Raw genomic sequence first — 26,796 nt, forward strand, 5'->3', positions numbered from 1 at the left:
AAAGATAAATAGAAATAATTTTTTGTTAAAAATGTATATATGACACTTAAAAATAAACGAAAGGAGTATTATAGTGGGTAAGTTAAGCCCTTGATAATATATAGCATATTACTATTATTTTCTTTTTCCTACAATTGCTAGCCAGACAAGAGTAGAAGACTCTGTCCTACCCTTACCTTCATTCAAACCAACAAGGAAACACAAACTCTTTCATTTTCTTTCACTATTTTTTTGACACATCTTTTCTCCTCTATTAAAATCTCTTTTCTTCTATCTTCTCATTTGAACCAAACACAGTGTAAGTGTTTTAATTATTATTTTTTAATTAAAATTGAACTTCCATTTTGATAATTAACACCAATCTCTAATATCAACTTTCATCATGTGAATTGTTGAAGCAAAATTCTAATATCAATTGAAAACAGTAGAAAAATATTTAACATACCACGCGTACATTTTCTAAGAACTATTCATGCACAAAAGTAACCAAAAGCCAATGAATTATTTTTACTTTATGTTTTCAATCATTTGAGCATATTGAATTGTCAACACATTGCTACATATACTGGGATTGACCGAGATTAAAAAGAAGGGGAGGACCACTCTCTCTTTTATCATTACTTGGTGAAGGAAACTTCGAGGAGGAAGATAGCTGCCAAAATATTTTTAACCCGTCTTGAGTGTTGCATTCGAAAAGAGTTAAAAGTCAGCGCAATCTTGCTAATAATGCTTAATGCAAGACAGAGAGAATACATGTATGAATTGAAAAGCTCATCCAAAATAGCTCCTGATTGGAAGCATGATTATAATTAAGGACTTAAAAAGAGGATTAAATTTTCTCTCCGTGTGAAATTAAATTAGAATGTAAAATGAACTAAAATACAGTATGTACTTTAAACCAGCAAAACAATAATTAACAACCTTACTAATTCGTTCTCAAGATCTTAAAATAATAGTTAAAGAATTAAAAATAAAGTATTGTTAAAAAATTGACTTTTAATGAATATTTTTCAGTTTGTTGTAAAAATGATGAGTTAATTAATACTTATGTATTTAATTTTAAATATAATTAAGTTGGGGCGGGGTGAGAGTGAAAGTGTGAAACAGATACAAAAAGAATTTTACCAATCCTACTGGGGACAGTTATGATGAGAACCTAGTAGATATTTCATATTTCCCATGAAAAACGATGAACAAACAGAAACAGTGGTTTATCTCATGGTTTACAACAAAGCAGTATATGATTACATTTCCATATCAATTTTGACAACAGAGTTAGGTGTTGCACCGTGTTTTGTCCTTTTACGAAAAGTGGGCCAAAGAGTAAAGTGGGTCTTATTCAGTTATTCTGCTGCATTGATGAGATTTAAAGTCAAGAAGAGTCTAAAAAAGGGTTGGCTTTAAATGACAGTTTATATTTACTTTCTGTAACTTTTCAGGATATGTTTTTTGACGTTTTATTTCAGAGTATAGGGAAGATGACAAGTTAGAATAATGCCTTCGTACCCGTACGTCATGCTCCACTCTCACACCTTCCCGGCAACATACATGATAGAGTTTTGATCTTCATCGAGAATCTAATTGATATAATAAACATAATTTTGTATAATGGTATAATTATTTAGCACTAACTCAAGATATAAGAAATAGCTTACGGTTGGTTCAGGTGATAGGGTGATCCTCCGCCATCTCTCAAGAATTCGCGCCACAAGAGGGTATATATATATATATATATATATATATGCAAGGGAACTTCAAAATCCTAGTTAACAAGAATGTGAGAAAATATAAGAACAAGGTGCACCTCGAATTATTTAGCAGCTTTACAGTATAAGCGAGAAAACCTACTCTTTAATATCATTCTCTTGAATATATTTTTTTTAACACGCCTTCTACTGTTAAATAAATAAAAGGAAAAAATTAATTTGTTATTATATTTTCGATCAAATGTAGTCAGTTAAGGTCCGTATATCTTTATAGCAATAAATTTGATTCACCAACTTTGGAAATATGTGAATTTAGTTCCTCATCTCTTAGAATCCATCATGTTTTTTAGGTTAAGAGAGGAACTAAATTTAGAGGATAAATGATTTTTGCTCAACAGGGAGCTAGGTCTGTTTTACTGAGAAGTGAAAACACATTTTCTGTGAGGCAAATCAAGTAGAGGATAAATTGTCAAAGTTTGGCCTTAATCTATAGGAGCCTGATAGAATTTTTTACTTTGTTCCTGATTTTATAGCCTTAGATCTCAAGGCTGATGTACATTCGGTAACTTTCCCTCGTGGTTATAATGCGTAGTCAGTATTTTTTAGTATTTCACCCAAATAAAAATCTATATGCATGTTTTTTAAAGTCTGAAAACTAAATCCATTAATATTAAAGTACAAGAACCATGATCATATTTGACCTTACATACAGGGACTAGAAACACATTTGTCCTAATTGATTTATTTTTAAAAAAATACAATTTTGTGTAAGTTTCACATTTGTCCTAATTGATTTATTTGATGTGATTTTTACCATGTTTATCTTGTTTGATTTGAACATTAGTTAGGATCCAAAAATTTTACGTACATAAATCCAATGAAACAAAATTCGCATTTTAAATCAATAAAAAAAAGTTTAAAATTATGTCAAAAAAAAGATCATTGTTTAAGGAGGGTAACATTAACCCAGATTTGAGAGATAAATGAGCAAAAGAAATCTTTTAAAAATAAAGGATCAATTTTTTTTTAGTAAAAACATAAGGAAGCAAAAATATTTTTATCTTATTATAATTCTTATAGTTGATTGAATGTAACAATAAGCTTCAAGAATAACTAAATCAAAATGAACCAACAAAGGTTGACACAAGTGGTAGAAGTGTGTATCCCTTAAACAAGTGGTCCAACGTTCGAATCCTGGTTGAGTATTGGGTATGGAATAAATTGTGTTGGAAGAGAAATATTTTCCTTGTGTGCACTTAAAATCCCCGATAAAGATTAGTCACCTATTTCAACGGGGATTACTTTGTACCAATAAGTCAGCAAAAAAACTAAATCAAAACATGGATGTCATGTGTTACTATTTTCAAAGCTTGCTTGGTTCAATTCAAAATTCATCTTAACAACATCTTTTTACGAAAAAAGGTATGAAGTGTTATACATGAATGTTTTTATTGTCTTCAATGACAAGAGAATTATGGATTATGTGTGGTGGGAGAAAGAATTAAAAATCTCATAAATGACATGAAAAATGAATAAGTTTAGGAAAATCTCAAGGATTTGAGTGAAGTTGTTGGGTGGGTATTGTATTTATATACATCTTACATGAAAGTTACATGAAATCCATTAAGATTTATCCTAAAAATAATTCATCAAAATTTATATACTTTTAATATTAAGAAATTTTTATAATTTTGAAAAAATCTTCATTGAATATTGTAGAAGCAAATAACATGAGAAGGGGGGTTAAAATTGTGTTTTTAAAAATTTTAAAAATTTTCTAAGACTCATAGCATGTTTATCGTCTAATATAAATAGACCTAAAATACTTAGAGATCAGATTATGTCACACAACGATAAAAATAGTTTTCTTTGTAAAACAAAACACGATATAGAATTTAAAAACAAATGCAAACTTTTTTGTCTGTTAAAGCAAAAGAAAGAAACACACAAAATTATATTAGTTCGTTTCAAACCCAAGTTTTCGTTTAATTCTTGACAATCACCAAGGTTCCACTAACTTATCAAAGTCACACTTGCAAGCTCTACTCCAAGCTTGACTTAAACCCAAAATTCTTTGTTCTACTAAGCCACTGTTGGCTCTAAATAAATCAATAATATTTGTTGGAAGATTGCTTTAAATATGTGATCGTCTTACAAACGGATATATCACTTAGTACTTTTAATTTTTTCTCTCAAGGTATGCAAGGTGTTTTGAGATCTTAGTATCTTTATAAGAATTTACAGGAAGCTTTACAGGAAAGAGTAAAAGAATAATATGTGTAGATGATTCGTGTTTTGTTTCTTCAAAGCTTATTTTATATATAACATTTTTCTCTAAGTATTTGTTGTCTCGATTGGATTCTTCAGTTTGCTTTTTGTTTGAAGTTTTGAATCCGGTGAAGCATTTAATGTTTGCATTAAATGCACGTCCCTTCTTTATACAAAGTTCATGTTGATAGGCTAACGTGTCTTGTACTCTAGGAGGAAAGGTGTTTCTTGCATTATAACACGCTTGCAACATCAGAGTGTGTCTTTTGATGAGGATCAACGTGTTTTCAAATTGTGGACTTCATTTATTCTTTATAAGACTTTGACAAATCCTAGGAGAATATTATATGTATGAAAGAATCTCAAATATACAGAGTATTAGATAAAGGTCTTAAATGCATTAATTAGATGTTATACCATATTGTCTTATGAGTGCATCATTTGAAACTTCAGGTGCACATATACATATTAGACACAATTTTTATCATTTGTATTTATTTATATCTCATCAAAATAATCATGAGTCATTATTCATTTTTATGACATTAATGTCTTTTGACTTAACAAATCAATTGTTATCTTTCTTAAAAAAATCTGATAGTCTTAATTAAATATTACCACAAGTATTATTTATATCATTTAAAAATCTTAATTAAATATTAAAATAAATCATTTGAAATCATAATACTATCCATTCCTTTGAATTAAATAATTCTTAAAACCTTAGCTCCAATTCCACCTTTCGACATTGGTTTAAATACATCATTCCGTATATATAAACATTTAATTTTATTAAGTTTATTGTACGTTTTTACAAACTTCAAATTATTCGTAGCAAAGTTTTAATTACAAGAAGCCAACGTACTTATATTGCATACGATTATCGGATTATGACCTACCCCACGCGTCTTCAATGTTCATTTATACACCAAAAAGTTAGATAGAGAACGAAACTTTTCTCTTTTGGGTTGGAAGAATGGCAAATTTGTGAAACAAGGCAGCCAAAAACAGACAAAAGAAAAGAAGAAAAAAAACTCATCCACACCAACACCCGCCACCATGCATATTGTACGTCTATATTCTGCTGCTCAACACACCGCCACCTCCTTTTTCTTCGACAAAAAACATCATATATTCATTCATTACTCTTTAAATTATTGATTATTAGAAATATTGCTTTAAAATGAAACATTTATTTGACTGCAAACTTGTCTACCCTGTTTCAAAAGAAAAAGAAAAAGAGAGAGAGAGACGAAAAGTATTTAATTAAGGTAAACGGAGAGGTCAGAGAGACACACACATGTGCATGCAAAGCAACGCAAGACCACGTGTCATTGACACTGGGGAAAGACCACGGCGTCGGCGGTGGAACCGTGTAGGTTTACGTGTTACTGTCAAAATTAAAAGACTTAAATATTTTCAGTTTATTATCTAAAACTATTTAATATTTTCAAATTTTTGCTTTTATATATATTGTTAGTCTTAGTTAAATGATATGATAATTTAACATAATGTCATATCATCTTAAAATAAATATAAAAATATATTTAAGTTAAATTCAAAAGTTTTGGGCTGAATTTGTAGGATTGTGTGTGATGTAATGCTATCAAAATAGAAAATAATAATTAATATTAAATAGAAATAGGTAAGGAGAAAGTTGATGAGATGAGGTTATGGCTGAGATAGGTTTTGGCAATGCTGACTATGACCATTCAGCTGTGGCTGTCGGCATTGTAAGCGTCACAGCACGTGCTCTTATTCTCATTTGCTTAATAGGTCGGCCATGAACAGTTGAACACATACACCACCACCATCTTTTTTCTTCTCTCCACACTACAAGAGAAAACAAAATGCTAATAATGTTATGCAGAATATTAACACTGTATATTATAAGTGGTATATATTAATTGACAAATAAAAAAATCAATGCATTTTCACAATATTTTTCAATACAAAATCTTTTCGTCAACATCAAATTGTTAATGTAATGCTTATTTAGATTATTTTTAAATACTATTTTTTAGGATTTAATATATTAAAATAAATTAAGTTGCTCTAGAATGATATATATTTCCATTTAATGCATGTTTTGAATTCTTCAAGATTTTTTTGTTTTTTATGGGTGAACAGAGTCCTTCAAGAAATACACACACATTATGTGCTTTATACACTTAAAAAATGTGATACACAAACAGAAAGAAAAGATATGTGCTTGCATTGTATTTATTATATAATAAAAAAAATTATTAGTATATTTAAGATTGTATATAATGCATTGTATTAGTTGATAGTATATATTAAATTTCTATATTAATAAAATCTTAGTAGCGTAGTTACCACGTTGATTTTCTGCTTTCCTTTGGTCAACGATCAACGCTTCTTCTTCTTTACAGCATAACATTTCATTATCTGTCTATGTCGCACTAATTCTACGAACTGTTACTGTTACTAATTATATATACTGCTTGACACCTCTTTTGTTTTCTTACTCCTACGCATGCTATGGACACTCTTCTTTCTCCTCATTTGTCGTTTCTCCTCGCATTCTTTATTTTTGTTTTCATTGTTTCCCCTCCTTTGGTAGATTTAATGTATTCACCACGGTTTATATTAATAAATTTTAGTAAATTTATTTGTGATTTAGTTTATAGGTAGTAATTGATGTTTGAATATTTTTCTATAAAAATGATTTCAATATAAATAATATTTATTTTTTTTATTAAAAACCATATAAATTTTACAATGAAAATATAAATATATTTAAAATAAGTTATATTAAATTGTGAGAATATTTTTCTGACATATATTTCATTATTTTTTGTTAGTTCGATAAAATTATAATTTTGATAAAAAAAATCAATTTTACCTCAAAAATATTTAATATATTGGTCAAGTAACTAATAATGCCTATTGAAATTATAACATTAATTTGGTAAAAAATAGTCAAATTTCTCCACTAATAAAAATTAATAAACTAACAACTAATATTTGTCGGTAAAAATCTAATAATGGTAATTTACATTTTAAATTGATTCTATAAAAAAAAAAAACTTTCAAACATGACAAATACTTCCCAAAAGAAGAGGACAAACGATGGTTGATAAAATGATATGTCAGTAAATTTATTTTATGAACCAAGACTTCAAGTCAACTTAAGAAAATGGTTGGTAAAAATAAACTTATAGAAAGACGAAGCACAAAGGAAAGTATATGTGCAAGGAATTTAAAGGAAAAAAAATGCTGTGTTAGAAACTAAGTCACAAGGAAGATAATTATAAGTAGTAAAAAGGATGTGAGAAATTAAAAAAGAAAAGTATGCAAGAAATTAATTTGCTAACCCAATTGAAAGAAGCAATACTTATACTTTGAGCCCCTTGCCTTAAAAAAATTTACACTCTTAAGTTAAGTGTGTGTTTGAAGCTTATAAAAAATGATAATTAAGTTCCTAAAATAATATTTCTGGTATCACACATAAATAATTTAAGTTCCCAAAATAAGGCCACTTTTCTTACAAAAATTCATTATATCAGCCACCATAATAAGTTTGTTTAGTCATTTTATCTAAATGTTGATTTGTCAATGGTCATTCCTCACACGATTATAAGCTAGTTTGATTATCTTATAAGTTAATTTGAACAAAACAAATATGTTTAATTAATATACGAACTTATTTTACAAATAAGTTTAATTTTAGCGCATCATTTTCATACACTACTTCAATTAGTTTATAGCTTATTTATATATAAGTGCCTTGCTATTTTTTCTTCTTCCAATTTCATCATGACTAATTTACTTGAAATTGTTTCTTACTTTTATTTTATTTTAGAAACCCTTTTTTTTATTGCCATACTTGTAGGGATTAAGAAAAATCATCGAACCTTCACAATTTCTTTATAAAATATAATTTAAAAAAATACTATCATAATTTTTTAGATAATATGTTATTAAAAATGAAATTCAAATAATTATATAGTTACAATTAAATACCTAAATATGTTTTTTATGTCATTTAGTATTTATCAGATGATTTATTAACTAATTATCTCACCAAATATTTTCAATTTAATTGGCTGGATTTCAACTTTTCAATTTCTAACTTACAACATTTAAGTTTTTGCTAGCTGACAAGAGCTAGTTTTGCAAAATATTCCCTAAGTGTGTGTTTGGAAAACCTTGAAGCCAATTAGTATCAATCCATCCTTAAAATTACTTCTATATTTTTTTAAAAAAAAATTGAAAAAAATTACTTCTATATTTTTGTTTAAAAAGGTGGAAACTAGTTTCCAAAAAAAAAATTGTAAACTTATAACATGCAGTTATTAAGATAACATCTCAATAAACCGCCTTTTTCTGAATTTTAAAAAATATTCATAAATGACCACATCACTAACTTTCAATGGTTGTTTATAACCTAATCCTTCAAGTTAACTTAGTGAAACTTCTCCTTCAATCATTGAATTTTGCAAATGTTTTATCTAAATGTTGACTTGGACAACCTAATCCTTCATGTTAATGATCATTCTATTTAACATTTTATTTGATTGTTAATTCATTTTATCAACCATCATAATCTTCAAGTCCTTTATAAGTGTTTCGTGAACACAAGACAACCCAAAAGAAAAGTATAATTTCCTCTCTTTTTTCAAAAAAAAAAATTGTTCGATATATGATAGACATCTCTCCTAACCAAGATTCAACCATGATCCATTGTGTTGTGGAATATAATTTGTTCTTTATAATCTTCTACTCTTGCTACATACTAACTTTGCATGTCAAAGACCATAAAAAAAAAAAAAAAACTTTGCATGTCAAAATAGATTTTAAATGTATCTACTCCTACTCTCTTCCAAAACTTGAGGACTCCAATTAAAGAAACAAGTAGTTAGCACCATATTGTTGGAATAGTCTACACCTCTTACACAATAATTTGTTTGTATCATATAGGGTTTAGAGCAAATCTAATGGAGTTACTTAAGTTGGTTCCGAAGGTTAATCAACTGAAAAATGCTAGTTGAGCAAATGAATTCTTATAAAGTTATTGTAATTTGCTTTTCAACTAAGGTTGGTTAGTTATTAAAAAAAATGTTTTTTAAGTTAACATGAGAGTTCTTGTATAAATAAAGAGATAATATGGAACTCCCTAAAAAGAGTTAAGAAATTAAATTGAGTTTTATTATTGAAGTAAAAATCAATGAATAATCTTAAATCTTATGCGGCAATAAGGAAATCAATATAAGAGAGCTAAGAATCCAATTTGAATTATTGTGTTAAGAAACCAATATACTTTTATAAATATATACTAGTATTTATTTCTCATTCATTTCATTTTTACATTATTTTCTTCTTATCTCTCTTTCTTTTTTCATCACATAACTTATCATATTTATCAGCTTTTTCCTCTATTTTTTTTCCTTCCTCCATAATTAATCTACTCAAAATGGGGGTGGACATTTATTGTTTTCCTATCATAGATATGGCCTTTGCATAATAGGCAAACTTTTTTCACTACTAGAAAATATAGAATTAACATCATTTCCTGATAAAACCGATGTTAACAAAAATGAGTGACATAATTATAAATAACGTGACTTCATTAATATCGATTTTTTGAAAAAACTGATGTTACCATGACTGAATTAACATCAGTTTGTTGAAAAACCGATGCTAACGAAGTAATGGTAACATTGGTTTTTCAAAAAACCGATGTTAGTAAATGATACATTAATATCAGTTTTTTTTATAAAAAAAAAAACTGATGTTAACATTAACATTACTTAGTTAACATCAGTTTTTACTAAAAACTGAAGTTAAAACCTACATTTAAAAATATATGAATTGTCTCTACAAACCTACATTTAAAAATATATGAATGGTCTCTATAAGCCTTATTTTAAAAATTGTCTGAGTTCCTTCACTCGCACGCGCTCTCTGCTACCAACGTCAAAATTCTCCTCCTCGTCTCTTCTTGCTTGTTATCCTCCTTGCGCCTCTTCGCCTCTCCGCTGTGTTTGCTCCATCAACAAGTAACTCCTCACGCCTCTTCTTCCTCGTATTCCAACGTTCTGTCGTCACCACCTTAGTCGCGTTTCGTCTTCTACATACCTTGTGAAAAATAAGCCTTATTTAGTTTCGAGATGACGAAACACAGGCGAGGAAGTGACGGCATCACAACGCCTTTGCTTTATGCTTGAAAATGTGCTCTTTGAAATTGATAATGGTGGTAAATGCTATGATAGTGTTGTTGTTATTGCGATTCTCTAATGAAGCTTGTGCTCATAAGTTATGGTAGTGATGTTGTTTGTTTTTTTATCTTTGCTTGGTTTGTGGTTATTACCATGGAAGTTAAATTATAAATGTGTTTTTAAGCTATGGTAGTGCATCCTGTTGTATATAGTTGTGACCTTTTGGGTTATGTATATGGTAGTAGTTTCATGTACTCGCTATTAAAAAATAGGCTTTGGTTGCATAGTTTTGTTTCTGGTTTGCATGGTTCTGTGTGTATGTGCTTGTTAATGAGACTTTGTGTTAGTGTAAGAATTTTGCCACAACCTTAGGACCCCAAAATAGGAATATCATATTGGTATCATATTGTGTTGTTGAGATAATTCTTGGTTGTGCAAATTTATTGGTATCATATAGTTATGTCAAATGTATCATACATATTAATGTCATGTTTATATTGTAAATGGAGTTTAAAAACCATGGATGAACATCAACAAAACTGGAAGGAAATGACTAACATAATGATGAAGATTAACAAAGAATTAAATGAAATGTTCAACATTGTTCATATTATTGATCAAGTTAGAAATTATTTCAAGATTATTCTAAAACAAATATGATTTGATATATAACAATACTTTTGTTTATATTAATTTTCTTGTTAAATGTAGCTTTACGGTGAAGTGAGTAGGTCATTTACGGTAAGATGGAAGGTGAACTAGAGCCTTCTTGGCATCTGCTACACTCTAGTGGCAACATGCACTCTGTCACATATAACCAAGATCTAGTGAGTCCAACTCTACTTGCTGGATGGACAGAACTTAGAGAGTTCTATGAGCTCACTAGAAATCATCAGATCACCTTGACCCACCATGAACAGAGTGTTTTCCTCCTCACCATCTTCAAAAGCAGCTCTGAATCAAAAGTTTTCCCTAAATGACCCTCCTTGTACCACCAAGTTCCTAACTCAGTCACTTTTACTGTCCTTTTGATTGACTACAAAGTGACTTGTAATAGTTTGATGAGTAATTAAATATTATTCTCTGTATGTCAAATTTTGATATCATATAATTATCTAATATGGATTTCTTTTGCATTTCAGGATATGTCGAGTACCATGTACTCATTTATGAAAGTTGTTGCAGGATTCATCCATCTGAACTTGGAAGGGATAGAGTGTAGGATAGTTTATAATCATCATAGGAAGACAAAAATTGGAAATGGATGAAGGACTTTTGCCCATGCACAGAATTTGATTCTCAAATTATATTTGAGTTTCCATATACAACTTCTAACTTTAGTTTATTATGAGTTTGTTTGTAATTAAAGTACATTACTACTTTAATATATTATCGATTTGTAAATTTTTGTTTATAATGTTATTTTGTTTAGAAATGTTTATAACTACTATTGGTGCACGATATATTGATATAGTTTGTTTATAACTTTTGGTACATGGTTGATTTTATGTTTTTATACAACTTTGAACGATAAGTTGTGATATAAATTAATTACTACAAGTTGTTAATTAAAAAAATAAATACGATATTTAAAAATAAATCATAAAATAACATCGATTTTTCAAAAAAAACCAATGTTCTCAATAAACAACATAAGTTTTTTTGAAAAATCGATTTTGTTTTCTTCTTACCAAAATCGATTTTTAAGAAAACCGATGTTGTTTACTGATAACATTGATTTTTTACTCATGTTGATAAGACAAAAACAACATTAGTTTTTTCAAAAAACCGATGTTATTTTTTGTTATAATAACATCGATTTTTAAACAATCGATGTTAATGTTGATAAATTAACGTTGATAGTTTCAACATTAGTTAATAATCGATGTTGAAAGTCTTTAATCATCAATGTTAAAAGCTTATTTTTTTAATAGTGTTTATTTTTCATAGATTCGCCAATCCTTGCTTTTAAGCTAGCAATACATGACTTTTATTTAAGCACATGCAACATGTAAAATGATTGAAACAATGAAGCAGGGAAAAAGATGAGACTCATGTGGGGTAGAAAAGGCCGGATAGCACAAAGTGATGGGGAGCCAAAGAATAATTGACCGAATGAGAACAAAATGTAAGAACGGCAAATTAGACCAAATCGATTTTCTGAAGATTGATAGGCAACGACAAAAAATGGTGCGTCGTAGGTGGGATTTAATTGGAAAGTGGGTGTCACCCAAGGAACCATATTGTTTTCTAAAGTCGATATCATGTAAGATAACGAACGTTTTTATGATATTATACAATTCAATTCCTATCCATATATAGAGAATGAAAGATCGATACGACATGGACGAAACCAAAGTCCAAAACCTTTTCTGCACACATACATGAGAAAATAAGAGCAAATTATGGCTTAAAAAGCTGAGTTTCAATCCCCTGAATAGTACTTTTGCTTTTTCTGAATTGTCAATTCAATCGGATTGTGGAATAGATGGTTGCTTCATACTTGGTTCCTCATCATTAAGGTGTAAATGAACCTAGCTATTTTGTGAATGACTTGATTAGTTAAATTTTCTATCAAGCCCACTTATTTAATTAAATAAACAAATTTAAGTTTTGAGATTGAGCTCCATTATTTAAATGATTCAAATTCAAATTTTACAAACTCAACATTAAATGTTTGAATAGCTCCCTTATATACATAAAAAAAATTAAAATTACATAAATGTCCTAATATCATACCACATGTTTAACACTTATTTTTATTTTTAGATTATCATCTAGTATTAAAATGTTTTATTAAATACTAAATTGTTAAAGTTAAAAGATAATTTATGATTTTTTTGTAAAGTAAAAAAAATCAAGATACAAATAAATTAAATAAGTCAAGCTCAAATTTTAGTTTTTTTCAAACAAGTTAAATTTAAATGAGTGAAAATTAAACTATTCATTTTTTTTCCCACAAGCAAGTCAAAAGGCTAGACTCATTTACATCCCTATTCATAATCTTCATTTTGATGTTGTTATATGGGTCGTGGGATCTTTAATGTTTCGTCTTGTTATGGAGCTCTATTGTTTTTATATTCTTGTTTTGGTGGTAGTCGTAGTGTAAAAATTTTCCAATTTGAGCTTGGCAATGATATGGTAAGAGAGCACCTTAAAACAATTTCAATTACATCAACCAGATACGCTATTAGTGGTCTTCTCTCCTCTCCCAAAGCACCACATTATTAATCAAGGCCATGCCACCACTAAGCCACTAACTACTTCAAGCTAAGTGCGCAAACCGTCATATCACTTTCTTATCTCTTTCTTTTTTCATAACAATTTAGCAAAACCTATCCATCCCACACGGGTATCTTGACCCCAGCTGGCGTCTAACATTTGTATCTCATAAATAAATAGTAAAGAATGACAACTCATACATAATTTTACTATTTTTTTTTAAATAAAGTAGTGCATAATTTAATAACAAATATATTTATATATAAAGTTCTGTCATGATATATAGACAAAAACGTACATTAAAAAGCCTTTATTATTAATAAATTATTTGTTTGAATGCATCAAATAGTTATTACCATGATTTAAAAATTATTTATCTAATTTTTCTCCTAGTTGTCTCTGGTCCCAACCTAGAGCTAAACCTTGTGACGTTTTATCAAGATTTCGAGGGAAAGGGTTAGTAAAAAAATGAGTTTAACGAGCAAATATTATAATTACGTTTTTATATTGTCAATCAATAAAATGTTATTCTAATTATTACTTTTAAAATAATTATTAAAAAAATCAATTAACTTATCATACGTATATAATAATTTGGAACTAAAGGATGGTGTATTTACTATTTATTCAAAAGAAGAAGAAAAAAATCCATGGAGAGAGAAGAGAAGAATTGAATGATGGAGAAATGCAATTTGAAATCAAACTTTTTTACAGTTTACTCCACATATATCATTTACTTAGCTCATAACATAAGGTATCCAAAGATTATAATCAGATGACTGTTAACCTTATAATAAATAGTTCAGTTAGGTCGACAAAAGAGCAAAACGTACAGATACTGTGGCCTTTCAATGTCATGTTTCTTGTGGAGTGTAAGCAGCCATTGTAGCCTTTGTACCACCGTATCTGTTTACACCACGAGTAGGATTGTACCGTCTATACAAAATTCACAAGTATCATCATATTGTTACAAGAGTTGTCAATATTGAAAAATTCTCGACAGATTCTTATTGCAACGATGGAAACTATTTCTTCATGTCTTCCTCATGTTGAATTGAAAGTCACCTATATTTTGAAAATTTAAGTGATAACTGTGTTATTATCTTTTATATTATGTATTTCAATTTGTAGCTTTTATGCCTTGATGCAACCAAGCGAAGAAATAATGTATTGAAATAGTATACCTTGTTTAGATCACAAATATTTTTTATTGAAAATAATTTTATTTGAATCAGATAAAATTATTATAAATGGTAAAAAAAATTCTTTAAATATTTAATAAAGTTATATACCAAGTAATTATATATTTAATTAATTAATGAACAAGTACATCTTAAGACAATAATTAGCAAATCTATTACTAGCAAAGAAGATTTGGAAATAGGTGGCAACAAATAATGGGGCGGTGTCGGTAGATCTAGGAAGAGTAAAGGGTCAATTTTAGCTTTTCTTCTGAACCTTTTTGGTGGGCATGCCATGGGTTATACACCACGTGCGCGAGTGCTTATCTTTTTTCTTTGTTTCTTAATTGAATTTGGACAAAAACTCGAAGAAAGACCACGTTGTGTATGCCATTGCCTCATTTTTGTAAAATAGAAATATTTTTCTCTTCTTCTTATATTCATTTTAAATTCCCCTTTTGAAGCATACATTATGCATGCCAGGATTAGTATATGTACTTTTTTGAAGAGAGAGAGATAATTCCACATGTATTCAACGACATCGAAAGATTTCCTTAGTATTTATAAGTACATTGATCATTTAACTTTGATCATGCTAAATTCTCAATTAAAAGTCAAAATACACATCATTTGGTACTTGGATGAGTTTATTTGGCTTTAATTTTCTGGAATGCGGTTAATCCATGTCTAGTAGTGGTGCCTTGTAGACCACTTCTGGTTTGCTTTGGCAGGGGAAGGATGTATATATGTGGTTATTTTTTATTTATGTAACATTGACAGCATAACTCAAAACTAACCGATAACCATTAATAGTTGGGTAATTAGATATAAGGATTTTCTCTTTTGCATTCTGATGATGTAGTTAATGTGGCGGGCTGGGTATCTTCTTGTACGTACCATGCTTCGATTTATATTAATATACCTATAGGTATATATTAATATAGATCGAATTCATTATTTCTTATTTGTTGCATGCTAATGGCTCAAGGAAAAAGAACTACAAGCGTATTTGCTAAGTTTGAAGGACTAAATAAAACAGAATTGAATTTGAAAGAATAAAAAATAATAATAAAGAATTTATCAAATTATAGCATTATAACTTAATCAATTATTATATTATTTTATAAGTTGATATAAAATGTAATTTTTATCAATTCGACTGTTAAATTATATTTACATACTGTCAAGATTGTACGTGTCAAATTTTGTCAAACTTAAATAATAATAAGAAAGTAATCAAAATTCAAATTTTAGTATATTTTGAAAATTTTATATTATGTGAATTTTAATTTGTATGAATGAAATAATAAATAATTTTGGATTAATATGAAATTTTCTATATATGATCTATGTGAAATGAACATTTAATCCAATGATAGATTATAAGAAAATATTATTCAATTAAAAATTATTGAACAATGTAATAATTAGTCAAAGTTACACTAGTATAATTTAATCTCTCATCTATACATATTATAAAAAACATATTTATTAATAAATATTAATTTAAAATTATTTAATATTACATTCATATATATTAAATATATAAAAACTATTTTATTATATTTTGATTCATCTTTAGTTTTTATAAAATTCAAAAATTTAAATAATAAATAATTATAATTAAACAGATAAGGGAATTAAGACTATATTTTATAAAATTATTGGATGATATAAAAGTATTAATTCTTATTCAATTAAAAAAAAAATCCTCGGAAGTAAGGCAATGAAGTTCCTATTTAAGAACTCGAGCAAAATGGAATGCATTTTTTGGTATTCAATCTTTAGCAAAATTTGTGTATTTTGAAGGTAAGAAATATTCAGATAGAATAATGAATAAAAAAAATGAATGCACTTGAATCAGTTGTATGTGTTTGAGTTCTTTGATATTCAATCTTTCGCAAAATTTGTGCATTTTGAAGGTAAGAAATATTTGGATAGAATAATGAATAAAAAAAAATGAATGCACTTGTATCAGTTATATGTGTTTGAGTTCTTTGATATTCAATCATTAGCAAAACTTGCGCATTTTGATGGTAAGAAATATTCATATAGAATAATGAATATATACTTATATGTGTATGAGTCGAAAGGATTAATACTATATACATAAGATTCAACTATACAGCCTAGATCCCTCTAAAAAGATATACAGTTTGATAAAATGATCATTAAACATTCCAAAAAGAAAATAGAGACCCTATGATCAATCCAATCTCTTGGTAGCTATTTGTGAACTCCTCTTTTACCTATTGCCATTACCATTCTCCTTAGTTGGTCTTTCATCTTGAATTTCTTCTAAATCATCATACTCAAGTCCTCTACCAGCTTGTTGTTTCCAATATGCAACCAACTTCTTCAGTCGTGCTACCTCTTTTGAGGAAACATTTTTGCTGGGGTCATTCACAATGGATCTCACTCGTGAGGCGTACCTAAATAACAGAGGAATTGTGTTAGAACAATAGAAACACTTTTCAAGTTAATTGTTGAGATCTCTAGTTGATGTGAGATCTCAACAATAATAAAATAATTATAATGAAAGAAAACGACAAAGAACATACATAAGAGAGTTATTTGTCTCGTCCAAATTTGATTCTGCAGGAGAAACATTCACAAACATGAGAGTTTTGGCATTACCACCAAGTGAATCACTCATCAACATGGTTAACTTGTGATTCCTGTATGGTGTGTGTTGACCACCAGAAGACAAAGAACTAATAACATCTCCAAGTGCTGATAATGACTTGTTAATGCTTTGAGCTTCCTTAAGCTGACTCCCAGTAGAACCTGACTTTTTCACTCTTTCTGAACCAGCAAGATCCACAAAACTCAGCTGCATATTGAATCCAACATAAAATAAGTAAGCACATGCCTCAAGCTCAAGAAACAATTGATGTTCCATATTGTTGCTTAACAATGAAGAAACATTTTCCTTGATTTCCAGCTTGGTTAACCAGGAGGCAGAAATAACAAAAAATAAATAATAGAAATTAAGGCCTGTTTGTTTCCTATTTTTGAAAACTATTTTCAGTTTTTAACTAAACAAAACGGAAAAACTTGTTTGATATAAAAATCCATTTCAATTTTTTTTGGTATTATCTTTTTCAGTTTCTAAAATTAAATAAAAAAACAAAACATCTAAGTTGTTTTGGTTTTCTACTTTCATACCTTTTCATCTTCCCTCTCTTGATTTAGAATAATAGAGAAGAGCACTTAAATAAAGTTCATTTCTTTCTATCTGTCTTCTACTTTTCTAGTCCTATTTCTAAAAGATGATATATTATTGTTGTTGAAAGGAAAAGAAATGTAAAATATACCTTTCCCCTTGCAACTGACTGACTTTGAAGGTTGGTACTTTCAATTACAATCGATAGAATGAGATGAGATCTTGAACTTTCATCGTTCATTTGGGTTCCAGATATATGTCGTCGTTCAGATCCTCTTTGTATTATACTATTCAATTCTTCAATTGTAGAAATAGACATAACTGTCACATTTTCCACAACTACCATTCCCTAACACCAAAAATTCAAAATAGAACAATTATGATTGTGATTGAGAATAATCCATGATGTATAAATTCTATAATTTTATACAGTTTTAAGTTCTATAATTCTCTCAGCTTATTTTGAGATGTTTCCACAAGGGTGAAATCATTGCTGAGTGAAATATGAGGATTTTATCACAGCCGAAGGTCAGTAAATTTTCTGTCTGAGAAATCAAAGCACACCAATAAACACTTTTAAATCCTTCTTAATATCTGGTTTGAAATGTTTTTCATTTAAGTAATATAAAATATTTACACGTTGAAATTAGCAATGACAACATAGATAATTACCGTTGAATCCTTCTTGATATCCAATTTTAAATGCTTTCCATTCTTTGGTAACAGATCTATAAGGGTATCCTGATACAACTCCACCATGTATGCCTGCATCATTGACACGAGAAATCAGCAAAAGATAAGAAAATTTTGCAAAACTTTTAGACAAAAAAAAAGACAATTGGAAAAGGACAATATAAACTTTTCAACAGCAATAATGTATTCAAACTTAATTCTTCAATAATTTACCTGTTGAATACTTTTTGTACATTGATCAAATGACATAATTTTTAACGTGAAAAGAGAAATGAAATTTTATTCACCTCCCTTTTAGATATGTTACCTTTAAGGAAAAAGAATACTTGTTATTATCTCTTCTTAAAATTCTAAAAAGTTCTGCAATTGCACGAGGGGTAAGTCCAGGGTTGTTGTCAGATCCATAGATTGTAAATGTCTTTCCAGAGCCAGTTTGACCATAGGCAAATATGCAAACATTATAACCATCTACAGCAGACTGCACCAAATACTGCATTGCAAATCCACGAGAAATTGATAATGAGTGTAAGTTATATATGTTCCCATAAACAAGAAATAAATATGATAAATGACTTGCCTTTGTATCCTCAAATACGCTTTCTTGAGTTGCATCGGCATCAAAAACTCGGTCATATATGTACTGCTTCAGTTTATCATCTTTCCATGGGTATTCAACTGTAAACTCATCAGTGGCAGTAAGAACTTCTCTTTCTTTCTCAGCAATCTCTTTTTCACTAAGAGGTCTTAGTCGACAGTAAACTCTGATCTTGCCCTTCATGTCTGAAAGAAAACCAAGTTCCAAGGTTGAATATGTGATCAGTTATGTATGTATGTCAACACATACTCATAGACTTGATTCCAAAATTAAAGAGTTTCAATCACCCACCTTCTATTACATTAAAATAGCGCTTCCTTAAAACCTGTTCTTCCTTATAAAGTGTTTCCATTTCAGCTAATTGAGCCCCTTGCATTTTCAGTATGGCAGCTGTTTGTTCATTCTTTCTGTCGATATCCTAAATCATAAAGCATGCTCATATGTTTTAAATTTCACAATAAAGTAAAAATAAACAAAATATTGAAACATATTTGGCTATTATACAATTGGAGCAGTGATAATAATGAAATAAAAGTATTAAAACCTCTTTCATTTCTCTCAATTCTTCCAATTCCTTCAAATTATTCTGCAATGCAGCCAACTCAGAGTCCTTCATTGAAATGGTAGCCTTAGCAACCAATAATTCTTGCCTACAACCTTCTATCTTTCTTTCAAGCTCATATGCTTCAGACTTCACAACTTTGCGTTCTTGCTCAAGTTTCCATTGAAGGGAACTAATCTGGCATTACAACAGCCACCATCATCTCAAATTGATTGTTTTTTTAATTTTAAATAGCAATTTTCAATTTTTTATATTACCTCTCCAGCATTCCTCGTTTGAAGTGCAGATAACTTCTGTTCCAAAACCAATTTTTCACTTTTCAAGCTTTTGATAGTTTCATTGGCTGATAGCAGCTCATATTTGCAAACTTTTAGCTCATCTTCAAGCTTTTGAGTCACCTATTGGTACCATACAAAGTCCATAGTTTATACACGAAAATAAAATCACCAATATTAATCAACAAGATAATAGTCAATGCATAAATAACAGTTTCATGGAGTATCTTACTTGTCTATTTCCAGCATTAGCAAGATCCTTTTTGGCAGTGTTCTCTATCACCGCATTATTTAACTTGGACATCCTAGATTCCATATTCCTTTTGTCTAGAATAGCAGCCTGTTAGATTGTACAATCAGTAAGACTAATTGATCAATAATGCAGAGATAAAAGACCCATTGATCATTACCTGTAGTTCCTTATCTTTTTCATTGCATAATGATAAAAGTCTATTACGGTCACTTGTAACTGCATCCAGATTTTGCTTATCAGCTTTTAAGGATTCTTTCAAATCATCCAATTCTTCTTGCATTTTCTCTTCTTGTTTTTGCTTCACACGTAATTCTTCAAGCAGCTGTTCAATATCATTTAGGATATAACTATTAACTAGAAAGCATGTATTAGGCATCCAAAATGATATGAACATAAAGTGTCCTAATAACTTTAGGCAGATGCAAGCCTCTTTGTTTTTACTCAAATGCAACTAGTATCAATCCTCAACTTTGACTAGACAAAGGGAAGAAAATAAGTCTTAGGTTTGATTTACTAAGCAACTAGAAACTATCCTAATACAACCAGCATAATATACTATATTATAAACTAGAAGTTAAGACTTACTTGATCAGCATTTTTTTGAGATTCTTCAATAAGTTTTGATAATTCTTGAACACGCTTCTCGTATAATTCCATATTAGGAGGTTTAGAATTACTAGAAATGTCTCCGTTCAGAGAACCACCACCAGCAGCAGCTGATCGTGCTTTCGAATAACGGCGCAGCATTACATCATTTATATGTGTCTGAAGAGCTACACAAATTTCTTCTCCCTACAACAAATAGATAAAATATCAGTGAGGCAAAATAATTCCAAAGAAACAAGGGTTTGTGTGACATCATCAACAAAGGTATTATACCTGCTTGGTTTCAAACTGGAATATGTGGAGAACACCTGCAACTCGCATTTTAAAGAAGACTGCAGTATTACTGCTTCCAAATTGCATTATGTCTCTCAACTCAGCTGAGTGCAAATATTCCTTAGGAACTGGACGGAAAAAATGAATCTATAGCCAATGGATCAAGAAAAGGCACACAATTAAAAGCACAATTCATTCTTTAATAATTGTAATGATAAACTATATAATGTTTAGTTTAACTAGTTTTTCATTTAGTCATACCCCTCTTTTATTAATTCCCAAAATTATCCGACCAGGTAAAAGTCCAATAGGATCATCAATCTTGCGAACATTGAAGAAAACAGAATTTCCATAAGGAAGTGCTCTCAATATACGCAGAAATTGTTGCCGCGCATCATCTTTTGTCAGATTCTCCTAATAAAAGAGAAAAAAACATTATGTAAGTGGAGGAAAAAATATAAAGAAACTCAGCAGTATATTTCATTTACTATAAAGTATATGCTAGAAGAAAATAAGAATTTTTATATTTAAAACTAAAACAAAAGTGGAAAATGACTGAAGCTATGTGTACAACGAAAGATTAAGTACAATTAAATATACAAATTAAAATTAAAATTTCTCATAATTGTCACTAATTGAAGGTCAGAGACAAATAAATAGATAGTCTTCCCATACCAATGAACGATAACGAGAAAGAATGTCATACTCCCATTCGCGTTTTGCTCGTGTCATTGAAATTTGTCTAGGCAGGAAACACTCCAGAAGTGAATTCCAGTCACTGAGAAATCCAGCATCTCCATCAGTGTCATAAGGATATAGAAAATAGAAATTAACAAGTTCACTCACTAGGATAAAATTTAAATGGCACTAAACACCGTTATGAAGTAGTTAATAACAATTGAACACTAAAAATCACTAACGTGCATGATTCTGGTGTGTTGAGAAATCCAATCTCAGCCAAAATTTGTAATGCAGAGAGCTGAGCAGCATCATCCCTTCCAATAGGGTAATTTCCCAAAATATAATCATGTTGCATCTGTAACAACACATCCAGTATCAGCAAATCTATAACTTGAAGGTAATTGCAGCTTTGTACATAAACTAGATATACTTGTCATCAGGTAAGGTTTCATAATGAAAAGGCATACTTGTACATAAGACAATTGCACAAACATAGGCTCTGTCACAGCTTCATCTGACTCGCGAAATAACTTTTTCTTGAATATCAGTTTACAGTGCAAGATTTCTCCTTTACTTCGATCCTTTGCAGCTTTGAATTCCACCAGGAGATCCCCAATATATTTGTTTTCATCTAACCCAATGTACTCCTCTGAGTAACAATAAAAGAAGCTGTAAGACTATTAACTTCAGCTTTGATTATAATATAACAAAAACAAGGAGAGGAAAAAAGACATGCCATTCCCAAGATCAGGTGCTTTGGAGCCAGTAACAACTTTACGACATTCAAATAGACTAAAGCTGGAATATGATGACAGTTTAATGAGCCCTGCAAGTTCCTGGAGTAAATATATGTTGAGTGAGGAATAAAAGGATATAAACTTCATGGTATAAAGCACAAACACAAGGGTTTGGGGTATCAAGAACTTCAAAAGAAGTAAACAAATAAACACTATATAGCATCCTTTTAAGAAGTTAACTTAATTAACCAAATACATTGTTCTGTTTATCAAACAAGTTTAAGAACAGAATGCTGCAATTTAGCAGCTACCAAATATGTAATGCAATCAAAAGGACACATCAAGTAGAAGAAACAAAAATACAGATAACGAGATTATGTTAGAAAAGTGAGCTGCCTATCCATTAGATAACAAAGCAGTAAAATAATGCGAGAAAACAGAGCATATCCATGAAAAACACTTTAAGGTGGCATCATAAACGAATAATGCAGGTAACAATTTTCTTCTTATTGATAGAATCTGAAGTAAAATTCACCAAATGAAACCCTTGCCCAATGAACAATATATTTCCCAACTTAGTCAACACTACGCACCTAGTTAACATAACTGATTAGAGATTACAGCTTTCATTTGTTTATTTTTTCCTCAAAAGGTAAAGATACCATATTGATCACTGCAAGCACAGCTGTTCATGAATTAACAAGACCCAACTCATGAACAAACATTTTTGGTGCCATTCTCAAAACCTTTTAGCAATTTAGTTTCCTAAAAAATATAAATATTGTTACACAATTTCGTTTTATTTATTTCAACAAAAGAGAAGAAAGGCTATTTGTGTATTTTTAATGGTACTATTAACTATTAAGTATCATGTCCATAGAGTCCATAGAAGGACTTGTAAGTCGCAGAGAAGTAATAAACACTAGCCTATAGCTTTTGTCATCTTATTGAATGCAAACATTAATGTAAAATAGTAAGGTAGAGAAAAGTAACAAGTGATAATCACTAGCAGGCTTTTATTCATTTTATTGAATGATAGCATTCTTGATAATTTAAACCTCATTCAAAAATAATTGTTGATTGAATCAATCAGTCCTTGATTTGAAGCTTAGAGAAAGGGGAAAATAAAAAATTTACTGGATGCTCTTCCACCACCCTTATGAAACTTGAATATTAAGTGTCAACATGAAGGTATTATTATAATTCTAGTAATACCCATCTAAAATCTAATACGCTTTTGCTGGCTCAAGCCCTGAATATTCAGTTTTTTATTTAAAGCAACTGCAAGTCTTAAATTGAAAAGGTTTGAAATTGGATGCATATGGATTCCCTTCATTAGAATGAATAAGTTCTTTCCAGAGGCTAAATATTTTCTCTAATTAATTTCATTAAGCCACTCATAAGTCTTGTATCTATTTCACATTCTTGAATTTTCAATCTTCCATAATATTTCCTATATATTGACATCAGTTAGAAATGTATGCAAATGCAAATAGACATACAAGAGTTGATGTCACATTTCAAGTTGTTGATTTAAAGAGACCAAAGCCTTCAATAGAAAAGGAATGAAACTGAATTACCTTCATTAGATTGATTAGATTCAAGAGACTAAATTTTTTTCTCTAATCACTTTCAATCAAGCCCCATAGTCTCTTACCTATTTAAATTTCACCTTGAATTTTCAATCTTCCATGGCATTTTTTTTAGTTTAATGGCTATGCACTGTTAGTGTCAAAACATTTACAATGTCAACCAATTATAAATAACCATTACTATCACTTTTAAGATTATTATTTCAAAAGTTAACAAACATACCATACATGAGTTAGGAAAGCATGCAAATGCAAAGAGAAGTATATAAGGGATTCAAGAACCTCAACAGCATCGGCAACTGTGGTTGACATGTCATATGTAATTTCTTCAAATGTTTCATCTAGGAAGAACACTATAGTTGTAAGCTTTCTCCCTGTCAACAGAGCTTCAATCTCCTCACGCCCAGGAATTATATGTCTGGGACCAGCCTTGACAGAATGCTTTAGAGCATTTAATGTATTTAATGCAAGGACTTGGATCTCAGAATCAGTACCCACACCATTTGCTATGTTATGAATGTATTCTGATAGATAACTGCTAATGTCTTTACTAGGAGACATTGAGGATGCACACAAATACATGAGCTCCCATGCTTTAATCAAGTATTGCCTATTTTTGAGAGACACATATTAATCACTAGTGCAAAAACCACAGTTGATATAGCTTCAATGAATAATGAATAAAGGCCAAAAAAGATGAAGCATGACACTCAATACTGAATCTAAATGTTGCATACCTCTCGGGGTTATTTCTTGTTTGCTTTGATATCTGAACAAAAAGTTCATCTCGGAGTTCTGGTCGTTTCAAACTTTGCTTGTACAGTTTCCCTACAAGCTCAACTCGTTCATCTAAGCTTATTGGAGTTACACGATCTGATGGATCAATTCCCATATATTTCAAAATTATTTGGAATAATTTTGTTGCCCGACTTACTAAATCAACATTTAACTTGAGCAGTGATGTTGGAATTGGATCCTACAAAAATTGGTAAGTTAGCTCTTCATACCACATATATTTTGAAAATAACTGGTATTTGATTTGATTACCTTTTGAAAACTCAACATGTCCTCAAATGTAATTTTTTCTCGAACTTGGGGCCCTACAGATCTTTTAGAAAAAAATCCACGTTTCCCAGCAGATTGAATTTGTTTCTGCATTAATTTTAAAAATCCATCCACCTATGACAAACAAAATAAACATAAGTGTGGTGATATCAAATGTTTGTGCTCAAAAGCAAACAACTTCAAACCATCATTAATTAGTTCAGGTAATTCGTTAGACAAATCATTGAGACACAAAACTAACAGGGAAAAATAAGATTTGAAGAAATTATATTTATGTCTAGATTAAAACATATATTTTCTCACCTGGAATCTGTTGATCAAGGGTACAGCTCCAGCAAGTTCTGCTGGAACAGCCATTGACATAGTTGATGGCGTGCTGCAACAAACAAATCATTACCAAGTTACAAAATGGATAATGTTGCACATGGGAAAACAGCAAATTCTCTTGCTTGACATAAAATTAGCCACTCAGTTCAAGGGGGAAAGGCAAGAAACCATGTTGCAATTGATCATTGTCAATAGGAACAGTGTTCATGCATAATGTTTTGAATGCATACAATGAAAGTGGATAAATGTCTGCCAAGAGGTTAAACTTCCCAGAGTTTGATATAAAGTTTCAAGAAAGTGTGAGTTATAACTTTAAAAGTATTATTTGAATGTTGTAGAATGTATTAAGGAAGGAAAATAAAATTTACAGGTTAACAAGTAAAATTTCTCTGTGATTCGAATCCAAAACATAACTTTTTACATCAAAGATACTTTACAATCTACCTGAGAAGATTATGACATGAGACTGTAATACACTATAATTGAAAAAGTAAATATACTAGATTTAAGCCAAATAAATAAAGTTTTCTAAAACTAAAATGCCCATCATCATTTCAAAGGGGGGGAAATCAAATTTTTAATATATCCAAAAGAAAGGATGATACTCACGGTGGTGCAAAATTGGAGCTATCACTATCATAGTCATCAACATTGATAACAGCAGCACCATTTTGTGCAGGGGTATCACCATTGCCATTGCTAGAGCCAAAGGAATATCTGCTTGACCTACCGTTTTGAGACATAGATGGGGGCACATCAGTGATCATTTTTCTTTCAATCTACCTCAATCAAATTTAACAAATTTGGCTCTTATTTTCCCTTCACTGCATAACACAAAGATCCAAACATGAGTCAAAAGAACACACAATTTAAAAATAAATAACAGCAACCATTAGAGCCTTTGCTGCCATGTGAGAATCCAAGCTCAAAATGAAAGAGAAAAGGTGTCATGATTGTTCTCGAAAACACACTAATGATGAAGGGAAAAGATAAACAACACGGACCCAGGAATGAAAAAGCTTCAAGCAACAAACATAAGATCCACAAATGTCACAAACTTTAAAGAACCAAAAACACCCATTTCCAGGTGCAACCTTGCATTGACCAGAAACTATGCTGAGAAATTCAAAACAAAAAAAAATGCAACCTTTGTGACAGCAATGAAGTGTCTGAATTACAATAACATTGGTGTCTGTCTGGAAAAGTGAGAGGTTGTGTGTTGCAATGAATAGAAGAGAGAGAGAGAGAGAGAGATCTCAGTGACAGTTCAATTTGGTTTACATGAAATGAAATGAGAGAAAGCAATGGCAAAGTGAGTTTTGGTGAAATGAGAGAGGGAAAGTCACGAGTGAATTATATGCGATGTGCCAACGAGGCTTTGGAAAAATCGTTCATCAAAATTACTATGCTAC

The 26,796-nt window shown here is 30.0% G+C and overlaps 1 protein-coding gene across 1 annotated transcript; it reads right to left on the reverse strand.

Moving 5' to 3' along the window:
• Positions 1 to 16,593: 16,593 nt before the first annotated feature.
• On the reverse strand, positions 16,594 to 26,796 carry LOC100807481 (kinesin-like protein KIN-14I). The gene is made up of 24 exons (XM_003534171.5): positions 26,532 to 26,796; positions 25,994 to 26,208; positions 25,361 to 25,433; positions 25,040 to 25,171; positions 24,730 to 24,968; positions 24,275 to 24,602; positions 22,400 to 22,499; positions 22,131 to 22,312; positions 21,903 to 22,018; positions 21,658 to 21,760; positions 21,244 to 21,396; positions 20,983 to 21,129; positions 20,689 to 20,895; positions 20,261 to 20,425; positions 20,083 to 20,190; positions 19,833 to 19,973; positions 19,558 to 19,752; positions 19,305 to 19,431; positions 18,996 to 19,198; positions 18,726 to 18,908; positions 18,398 to 18,490; positions 17,877 to 18,074; positions 17,121 to 17,392; positions 16,594 to 16,991 (listed from the first exon to the last, which is right to left on the reverse strand). The coding sequence occupies exons 2-24, from the start codon at positions 26,149 to 26,151 to the stop codon at positions 16,805 to 16,807; spliced, it is 3,810 nt and encodes a 1,269-aa protein (XP_003534219.1). The 5' UTR covers positions 26,152 to 26,208; positions 26,532 to 26,796; the 3' UTR covers positions 16,594 to 16,804.

This window comes from Glycine max, chromosome 9 (genome assembly GCF_000004515.6).
Source record: "Glycine max cultivar Williams 82 chromosome 9, Glycine_max_v4.0, whole genome shotgun sequence".
Taxonomy (NCBI): Eukaryota; Viridiplantae; Streptophyta; class Magnoliopsida; order Fabales; family Fabaceae; genus Glycine; species Glycine max.